This window comes from Tribolium madens, unplaced genomic scaffold (genome assembly GCF_015345945.1).
Source record: "Tribolium madens isolate multiple individuals breed KSU strain unplaced genomic scaffold, Tmad_KSU_1.1 Scaffold_19;HRSCAF=116;Tcas5.2_LG9, whole genome shotgun sequence".
Classification (NCBI taxonomy): Eukaryota; Metazoa; Arthropoda; class Insecta; order Coleoptera; family Tenebrionidae; genus Tribolium; species Tribolium madens.
Window position 1 is genome coordinate 10,917,754 of NW_025400983.1, and position 10,814 is coordinate 10,928,567.

At 30.6% G+C, this 10,814-nt stretch overlaps 2 protein-coding genes across 2 annotated transcripts in view; both read left to right on the forward strand.

The window, feature by feature from the left end:
• Positions 1-1,604, forward strand: part of LOC123016035 (CD63 antigen-like) — a 6,229-nt gene extending 4,625 nt beyond the window's left edge. Inside the window, exons 2-5 of the mRNA XM_044416226.1 lie at positions 637-825; positions 875-1,051; positions 1,095-1,325; positions 1,377-1,604. Of these exons, the coding sequence (XP_044272161.1) occupies positions 637-825; positions 875-1,051; positions 1,095-1,325; positions 1,377-1,442 (663 nt within the window). The 3' untranslated portion in view covers positions 1,443-1,604. The remainder of the gene's footprint in view (positions 1-636; positions 826-874; positions 1,052-1,094; positions 1,326-1,376) is intronic.
• Positions 1,605-3,971: 2,367 nt separating this feature from the next.
• Positions 3,972-6,182, forward strand: LOC123011889 (CD63 antigen-like). Its single transcript, XM_044409597.1, has 5 exons — positions 3,972-4,321; positions 4,534-4,722; positions 4,769-4,951; positions 5,010-5,438; positions 5,494-6,182. The coding sequence occupies exons 1-5, from the start codon at positions 4,256-4,258 to the stop codon at positions 5,557-5,559; spliced, it is 933 nt and encodes a 310-aa protein (XP_044265532.1). The 5' UTR covers positions 3,972-4,255; the 3' UTR covers positions 5,560-6,182.
• The last annotated feature ends 4,632 nt before the right edge of the window (positions 6,183-10,814 follow it).

Here is a 10,814-nt window from a genome sequence, read left to right on the forward strand (position 1 = left end):
TGAGAGTTTAAATTTTGCAATTTGTTCATTGTTATTTATGGCTTTTATTGGTAAAATTTTTGTACCTTTACTAAATAATTGTAAAAAAAACATTTACAAGATCATCAGTATCATTAAATAGATATAAAAAATGTAAAAAAAAATGTGAAAATTTTTTGACATATAGAATTTTTTAAACATTTTTTTCATGTTCCTGGTATTTTACCTTACTTGAAAATTTTCTCTGGGGCGCGAGTTCTGGCACACCCTGTATAAAGTAGATAATTGTAATCCTTAGATCATAACCTTCATGAGAAAAATAGTTTTATAGCGGGTTGTCCTTTAAAAATGTAAAAAAATACTCAAATACTTAAGTTGTTTTTGAACATCATCTTTAAATCACAATTCATTGTTGAAATAGAGATATCAATATTGCTTAATTTTTCAAGCAATACTTTCCTAGTGGTGACTAATTTCGCTTATCTGGCGTATTCTCACATCTGATAAAACTGTTTTATAAAACTTAACACAATAAATACTAATAATTTCAACTCATGGCTTTAGAAAAAACAAACACACTATTAATATTTAACCAAGTGTTTCTATGCACTTTTTTCGGATTTTCCAGAAAGTTTTCAATATTTTCATGAATTTCAGCTGACGGGAGTGGTCATTTTATCAGTCGGCGCCTCCGTTAAGGCCTACTACAATGAATACACCTCTTTTCTCGACGACAAATACATCTACGCCTCCGACCTTCTAATCATAATTGGCGTAATTATTTTCATCATTGCATTTTTTGGATGCTGTGGAGCACTCAAGGAAAATGCATGCATGACTCAAACTGTAATCACAAATCAAATAAAATTTACACAAATTGACGATTTTTTTCAAGTTTTCAATGATGCTCATTGTTATCTTCATTCTTGAACTTATTGTTGGAATCGGAGGTTTGGTTTTGAAACACCAAACGGACGAAATGATCGATAAAGCCCTTACTGGCACTTTGCGAAGATATAATACTCCAAATAACACTGAAATCACCAATTTGTGGGATACAGTTCAAGAAAATGTAAGTTTTTTATTCGAAACTGTGTTTATTTTGTTAAAATTAGTTCCAATGTTGCGGAATTCAAAATTACACTGATTGGGAAAATGTCACTTCGACTCACGGACAACTCCCGGTGACTTGCTGTAACTTCCCTCATGGAAGTTTCGGCAATGTGACTTGCAATGAAAAGAGTGAAGGGCTTCACAGAGAGGGCTGTTTGGAAGTTTTTAGTGATTATATTGAAGGGCACGCCACTACGGTTGAAAGTGTTGGACTGACTTTCGCCATAATACAGGTAAAAAAAAATAAGCTAAAACTTTTTAATTAAGTAATTATTTTTTTCTAGTTGCTTGGTATTATATTGTCCTGTTACTTAGCCAAGCAGATTCGAAGTGATTACGAAACGGTTTAATCCCTCTCTTGTATTAAATACAAGCAATAAAATTAGTTAACCCTGAATATTATAATTGTTATTTTTTTTCTCTGTAGGGTTATATTGTAACAATAATCATTAATTTAAGTCGCACTTCCTGACGATCCAGTGTAGGTTTTTGTAATAAATGTTTCAACCTTTCGTTGTTGTTTTTCTTACATTATATTATTAAAGAAAAAATAGACGAATATGATTAAATATTTGCACACATAAAAGAAGCTTTAGGCAACGCTACAAAGTGTGTATTCTAATGATTAAGAAGTGTATTAGTAAAATATAAAATAAAATGGTATAAATACGTACAGGGTGTTTCGTTTTTATTGTTACAAACTTAAACAGGTGATAGAATATTGAATTTTAAGACAAAAGTTTCCTATGAACATGTTTAAAAAAAAATGTTACGTAAGCGAACTACACCCCCTGAGAGAGATGCGTTTTTAATGGGGTGGGAAAACCCCTATTGCAGAATAGAAAAAAATTACAAAAGTTGGTACAGCTGATTACTTTTAGACACCTGAACGAATTCAAAGATCAGTTGTCGAAATTTTTAATCACGGGTGCCTTAAACGGTGAAACAAATTTAATTTTAAATTTTTATCCTCTTTATGGTCTGTTAGACGAATTCTAAACTAATTTTACTTAAAAACGGTAAGTTCTATCGAAAAAACGCAAGAGACCTCTTTTGTGAAAAACTATGAAATTTAGATTTTCATTACCTAGATACGATTTGCAGAAAACATTCAACATACTCGCGTAGCGGCAATCAATTGCTTGTATAGCCTTCTGTAACGAGTGAAATACTATTTTTTTCTACTTAGCGAACGAAAATTTTAAAATTTAGGGAATTTTCCGTCAGTTACTGAAACGTAAATACATATACTTAGGTACTCATGAAGACGTAAATTCTTAAGATAATGTTTGCCACCTGAAAGTCAGGTACCTAATTGGTAAGTTTATTAAAAGCAATTTGCAATTGTCATTGTCACAAACATTAAAATCAAAAAATACACTAGACTGTGATTGCACATTTGACCACTCGTAGAACTTAGTAAAAATAATTACAAATTCAATCAAGTCGTAGAGCATAGCCTTATTTATTATTAGTACATATTATTAATAATAAAGTTCGTAACTATTTTTTTTTGTGAATTCATTAATGATTTGGTAAATTTTTGTTTAGAGAAGGAATTAAATAAAGACAGAGAAAGAAAAAAAGAAACAAGAAGATGTAAACCGAAAGCCTCACATTTTATATTAAAAAAAGTGTCTGCTATGTTGTTTATTTTGTTTTACCTTTGTTTTGCAGTTGATGAATAAATTAAATTTATTTTCCTTCCAACAGAGAATAAAGTGACGCTTTATTCTAGATAAAAAACAGAACCAAAAACAGTAAAATATTTGGCTTGTTGCACTGTAAAGCTGTAAAGCAGCTCCGGTGCAAAATTATTTAGGAAACTTCTACAAGAAATAAAACAGAAAATTCGTAAATAAAACTAAAGCTTTTGAGGCAGTATTGACAGTAAAGTTACTGATTTTTTAATTAAAGTACAATTAATATAAAAAGTAACTCTGGTATTAACCACTTGATCTCATTTTTCATATAAGAAAATTTTTAAAAAATCCTTTTTTGTATACGCTCCCGAAAACAGCTTTTTAAGGTTTCACCTCGTCCGGAAGCAGCAACGATTCGTCCGCAAACACTGTGTTTTAGGTACTTGTAACAAAAATAACTATTACCAATAAACTGTTTGTTTTTATTGATTTTTTATTAAAAATAAAATTTGAAATCATTCTATTGTGTAACAAAAAAAAATCATTTCCAATATCCTTCTAGCAGAAATGTCGATTTTCCAAGACCAGAAAGAAACTCGTAAGGAATAAAAGAATAAACAAAATAAATTTTTCTATCCACTGTACTTGGTTTTTGACACTTTTGACTAAGTAATAATTTGGTACTTTTTTATTCCATCAAGAATAAAATAAACTGGAATTGAGTGTTTTTTAACATAAACAATAAACTTCTTGATATCGAATGAACTGAATTTTTGACTTAATCATTTTCTTATGTTATTAATTTATTAGTCTGTCAGTCGCCTCTGGCATTACCTACATTCTCTTGAGTCATAAGTAACTATTGTTTTTTAATGTATGCTATGTAAATTTTATATCGACTTTATTATGTATTTCAAATTTAAAAAAAAAAAAAAACTTTGAAATCAAGATTGAAAAATAGTGTTATTTATTTTTTCGCATTGCACAATAATTACTGTGTGGAAATTTTGGGAATGCGACTTGAGCACTTTGGTTTACAAAGATTTAATATAATTTTTTTGTTATAAATTTACACCGAAATAATTAATAACTAAGTCACAATTCCAGACTGTTGAATGTACATTTTTTTAAATAAATGTTCAAACCTTTCGTTGTTATTTTCCTTGTATTATCAATAATTGTTGTAATGGCCGGTGTAAAAATTCAAGGTCGCACATAAACAAATTTCCGAGCCAACAAAAATGTTGATGTAACCGCTCAATCGCTCCATTCTACCCGCGGCTGTAGTAAAATGTGTTCCAGTTTTAATAATAATCGCGTTGTACGTGCTCGCAGGTGAAAAGATTATAAAGTATGTCCACGTCTACGGATTGTGTTGACACGATAATGTTATCAGTTGATCCCAAATAACTATCGAAACACCTCCTCGAACCTAGTCAGAATAAAACCAGAGACCTGTGAAAGTGAAATTTTGAAGAAAGTGTGCAGTTAAGTGTCACGTGCTGAGTAAATAACTCAAAATGAATCTCAGCTGGAGTAATAGAGTTATTAAATATGTGCTTTTCATTTTTAATCTGCTGTTTGTGGTAAGTAATAAGTATGCGACCGGTTCGACGTGGAACTGGTTTGGAAAGTGGCCTTTTGCAGGCCATGGGTTGTAAGAGATGCGCATTTTCGCGATTCCAGGAAATCAGATAACGCTAAACAATGGTTTAGTTATTAATAAAGTCACTTGAGATGATAAAACAGCGCATTTGAATAATATGGATGGAAAATTAATATTCGGTTTTATTTTCAGATCAGTGGGATTATTATGATTGCAGTGGGAGTTTCAGTGAAATCATATTATACAGAATACGATGTATTTTTAAACGACAGTTACTTCTCCTTACCTAATCTATTGATAGCTATCGGTTCCTTGATTTTCTTCATTTCGTTCTTCGGATGTTGCGGAGCTGTCCGAGAAAGTTGGTTTATGATTTTCATTGTAAGTTTTCAAGTAAACTCGTTTCTTCCTAACAATTGTTGTATAGTTTTCAGTTTTGTTGTCGATTATATTTATCATGGAATTTTCTGCCGGAATCGCTGGATATGTTTTAAGAGACAAAACCACTTCATTTTTAACAGAGGAGTTAACTAATTCTTTGAAAATGTACGAATTTAACAGTAACAAACCTAATCCTACTACAATTATGTGGGATACAATTCAGTATGAAGTGAGTATATTTTGTACGTTTTTTTACCCATATTATTTGTGATTGGGGACAATTTTAGTTTGAATGTTGTGGTGCTTCCAAACCGGACGACTGGGAAAAATATATTACGCCGACTCCTTCTTCAACAAAAATAGTGACTACAACAGTCCCAAGTTCATCATCTAGCGAAACAACGGTTTCAAGTTCATCTCAAAAAACATCAGCAACTTCTACAACTTCAAGTACTTCAACGGAAACTTCAACACACAATTCTGGACTCAAAAGAAAGCGTGAAGCTGTTGCAGAAACGACAACAGTAGAAAAAGGAGACCTTCCTGCTAGTTGCTGTAAGAGCAACAATGGAGCCACCGGAATAATAAAATGCAATCTATATGATAACTCTTCTGCAACTTATTACAAACAGGGCTGTGTGGCTGGCTTTGGTGACTATCTAAAAGYTCATGCAGTCACTTTGGGAGGAGTCGGAATTGCGATTGCATTTATACAGGTATGATACCTGAAATTACAATAATTGTGTTTTAACATAACATCTTATTTTACAGCTTTTTGGTGTAATCTTGGCCTGTCATTTGACCAAACAGCTGAAGCATGGTTTTTATAGTACGTAAATCGTGTAGTATTACCATAAAATATTTTTAAAGAGTATAATTAATATTACATTTTGATTTATTGTTACTTATTTGAAATATAGTTACTAAACAATTGTCTGTATTTTTGTTAACAGTGTTAGACTTTAGCACATCTTTTATTGTGGTGCTATAAAAATTATCATCGATTAATATTTTTTCTAGGAAGATATGATATGAGGTGATTAGTCTCTTAAATCTAAGCTTAATATTGTGATATCTTTACTGTTTTGGAATTGCCATTTGTTGAATTTTTGTTTTGTTTTAACCGTTTCTACTAAATTCACAATGTTTTTGCGTCATTGTGAAAAAATTAGGGGCAATATAAAAAAATCTTTTATTACTTGTTCTACAAAAATAGATTTTACAGCGTATTATTCAACCACATGGCCCCCTAATACTAAAGGTATTGTTGCACCTTTTTATTTTATGATTATTTAATTAACGAACAAATTTCGTTCTTTTTATATCTAAAAAATTAATTTGTTAGATGCATTTGTATTGAGCTCTTGTTCCTAATTTGTATGTAAGTAAGTTATGTTTACCTATTAATTCTGCTTACCAACATATTGTTATACGACTTTTGAATAAAAATTACGTCACTATTGCAGAATTTTATTTATAAAGGAAGTACAAAAAACAATTTTGTTCAACTTGGACATGTCCTATCTGTTTACGCTATTTTCATATAAAAAGTCCTGTTTTTTGTTTAGTTTGGAAAAAACACGAATTTAAATGCTCCAATTCACGGCTTGTAAATACCGGGTGACTGTAAATGATTTTTTACCTTAAGATGGTGTCAAATTTAAAATTTTAGTTTGGCAACTTTAACATTCAAAATCAACATCAAACTTTTAGAGGTAATTGTTATTCATTTGCAATGGGCTACTGCTGTTTTAGCTGTTACCTGAAGCATTCTGATATAACGAATATGAAGGGATTACTACAAGATTTATAAAGTAAAAAGGTTGCCTTGGAGTGAGAGACACTAAAGAGCGAGTAAGATGGCTATATGGTGACGTCAGTGAAGTTATGCTCGATTATCCGCAGGTTGTAACGTCCTGATTTAGCCAGGACATGTTTAGGTTTTTATTGTCTTATGTCTTGTCTTGTTTTACATTTATGTCCTGATTCGTCTCGATTTAAGGACCAACACACCTAAGTGTGCAATTTTTTGCATTTTTATTTGCAGCGAAAACAAAGTATCTTTCAAGTTTAAGTCTTCTATTTGCCGTCAATTTTGAATTGATTTTGAATTAATTGAATTGTCTCAATGTTGGTCACCTTCTGTCAGATTTCAGATTTGTGTTATTATTATTATGTTGCATCTTGCATTACACAGGTCAACAAGGGTTCGGTAACATTGATGACAATTTGGTCAATAGTAGTTTTTTACTTCCTAAATAACAAAATGCATTTAGTTTTTTGATAACACGTACCGTTGATTTGTTGCATTTTTTACCAATAATATAATTAATACATTTTCTGCTCCCCCACTTGGATTTTTTTCCAATAAATCTGGGGGCTGTCAGTGACGAACAAAAAGAGAGGTTTCACCAAGACATCAGAAAGATGAAAGAATGCTATCAAGGCCGCTAGAACTCTTCCATGATGGTCAATTACTGTTAGCTTTTTTAAAACGCGACAGTAACGTACCTAACAAAAGAAAATGTTGAAATTTCACTCTTTTATTGTAATATAAGACTTTTTAAATGTTTCTAAAGTTAGTTTATTAAAATATTGTATGCTCATAATAAAATATYTTAAATAGTTGAATTATTTTCAGTACTCTTTTGCTTTAACATGGGTGTCAGAACGAAGTTGGTAACATACGAATGATACGTCATGAGACATTTTTGTGAAAATTTTCGAAATCAGAGTGAAAAATCGTAAACGTGGAAGGTAATTTAATCAATGTTACCGAAAATTTGTTCAATTTTTTTTTGACCAGTGTTATTTACCACATCTTCTTTTATAAATCTTGTATACTTCTAGCCTTATTCTTAACTTTATCACTAAATATCTCAAAAACTATGCATCGTAGACACGGTGTAAGATATTTAAGTGATGCAGCGAGCCCTGCAAACGTGTGGCCAAACCGGTCACGCTCAATTTAGAGAGAGATAGCGTAATCGGGCCATCATTACTACCAATAAATGAAGGAATGGACCGAAAAGTTGCAGTTGTATAAATGATAATAGTTATACTTAAAAAAAAGAAGTTTATACATGTGTTTCTGTGGCGAAACGTAAAATAAATACATATTGAATTTTACTTGAAAACTGTTGTTATATTAAATAATTACTAAATTAGTAGGTATATTAAAAAAATAAATAAATTAGTGCTTAATTAAAAAGAATTCTTTTTAAATAAGGTTATTTTATGAAACGGAATATCGAAGACAAGAACATAAACACCTACATATTTTGTAGGAGCATAATATTCTAAGGGCCAGTTGCATAATAAAATTTAAAGGAGCATTAAATTAAATGTTGTTTAGAATGTGCTAATTACTACGGACTCATTGAGCAAAATTTTACATTCTAAACTAACATTAACTTTAAAGTTACTTTAATTCGATCATGAAACTGGACCAAGTAAAATTTAATTCTAAATTTAAAATTATTAGGAATTGCAAAACTGCCGTAACACCATCAATTTATCAAAAATTTGTTGTTATTTAATTCAGTTTTTGGACTGTAGTTGTTTTTGTATCCAGAGAAAAATTAAATCAGAGAGGTCAAATATATAAAGTTTATTTAATACCGTCGATTACTACTTTTTTAAATAACGTTACTTTGAACTGAACTTTTTTTCATAATTATCGAAATCACATTAATTATTACCATGCGCAATTGAATGTAAAGACCACAGACTAGAAGGTAAATAAATAAATAGAATAAACCTTTATTCTTATTTTAATTTTTTTCAAATAAATTTTGTTAGTTATTCAGTTCAGCTATTTGATTCTTGATAATTTCTTGATTTATATTTGATACTTCTACTAAAATAAATAAGCAAATTATTATTTATTGATAATTATTAAAAACAGCAACCAAAAAAATCTAAATTTAGAGTTGCTTTTTCAATTCTTTTTGCTTTTCTCCTTCGTTTAACTTGTGGATCAAATTTAACAATATCCTAGACAATCTGGAAAAATAGTACTGCTTCTTCTTCTAATTTTGGCTTTTTGAGATAAAATTTGACAAAAGCTGTTTCAATCTAGAAAAAATATGTTTTATGGTGTTTATAATTTCAATTAATTTTCTTTAGATTTACCGTATAACAGCCAGTTTTTATTTCACGAATTATACCAGGTGAATAAAAAGTATGGAACCAAACTAAGCACTTTACGAAAAAAATAATTAGTGTAGCGTAAAGTCCAATTAAAATGTGACCATTTATCATTTTTGGAAATTTCTTTTAGTTTTCGAGTTCTGGAAAAAAATTTTTTTTTAAATGGCAACCCACCATGGTAATTTTTTTAATTAAAGATTATGATCTAAAAATGACCTCTAATTAAATAAAATTGTTTTTTAGATAGTACTTTTTTTAATTAATTGTTAAAGTTGCGTTCCGAGCTCATCACGAAGATTTTCCGAACTTAACCAAAGTGGTTGTTTCAAACTTTTCATCATGGGAGAGCGCTGATTTCTATGCAGGTGCTTTGGGGTGGTTTCGAATGGACTAAAAATAGAAGAAAATGATTTGTTTTTACATTTTTTGATCCATCCGGAACCACCCAAAGCACCTGCACCAAAAACCGGACTCTCCAACGACCAAAGTAATGAAACGACTCCTTTGTTCAAGTTCGGAAAATCTTCGTGATGGGCTCGGAACGCAACTTTAACAATTTATTAAAAAAAAAGTACTGACTAGAAAACAATTCTGTTTAATTAGAGGTAATTTTTAGATCATAATCTTTAATTAAAAAAATTACCATAGTGGGTTGCCATTTAAAAACAAATTTTTTTTCCAGACCTCGAAAACTAAAAGAAATTTCGAAAAATGTTATTCTTGATAAATGGTCACATTTTAATTGGACTTTACACTACACTAATTATTTTTTTTGTAAAGTGCTTAGTTTACMAAAAAAATGCTTGGTTCCATACTTTTTATTCACCTGGTATGTTTTGCTTTAAAATGTTTTTTACACACATGTTTTTCACTTTATAGTGAAAACACAGAATTTTTGGAATTATACGATTAGGCAACATTTTCCGTGGTAGGTATCGGAAATAAAGATAATTTTTCATTATTTTTAGCATAGCCACTTTTAAACTTGGGCACACAAAATTTTTTCCCATTTCAAAATGTATAAACATGTATTAGAACAATATAAAATTGCTGAAGTAACCACCTCAGGTGCACTTTATTAGGCGGACTTTCGGGAACGAATGGCCCGCATATGTCCTCCTTGTCTAAAAATCACGTGACCAGTTTGACTTGACCACACTTCAGCCAACGCAGTGCATGCGCTCGCTGCATCACCTAAATATCTTACACCATGATCGTAGAGTATTTTAACCTGTTGCATCGTGTTCAGCGGGTAATTCTACGTCTAATAGAAAAACATGTTTCAAGCGTTTTTAACCTCAAAAAATTGATTTTTGTCGAGTTTTTGGTCGATTTTTGGAGCGGTCTATTTATAATAACTCCGGACTTCTTGATGATAACCGCTTTTTGTTTGGTACCGTTGGAAAGAAAATTTAATTTTCTATCATATACAAAAAAGATCAGTGTTCTGCGATAAATAGTTATCGAAAAAATTTCTGATAAACAAATCAAAGAAAAAATTAATAAAATTATAAATTAAAATATTGCAAGTTTTAACAAAACAAATTTATATTTTTTTTATCTATGTACAGTTGGGGACACAGAAACCTGGGCAGATGTGTCATTCAGTTGTCAAAATTTCTAAACTATACCTTCGGTGCTCATAATCAAGCTTTTAATGTTTGGCATATTTGTCTTTTTGACACTGACAAAGTCGAAGATTTTGGAATCCTCAAAATCACCGAGCCTTGCCGCTGCGACATCCCGCTTTGAATAAGAGCTATTGCTCGAGATTTATTAAAATTTGTACAGCTGGCATTGTGTAAAAATTGATGTATGTCAAAGTTAATTTGACAGTTTTTTTAAATATCAATCATGACGGTAAAGGTGCATTTACATTGGCGTGTTTTGAAATGACAAGAAAAAACTGCCCAGGATTCTTACTTTATAAACCTTGGGAT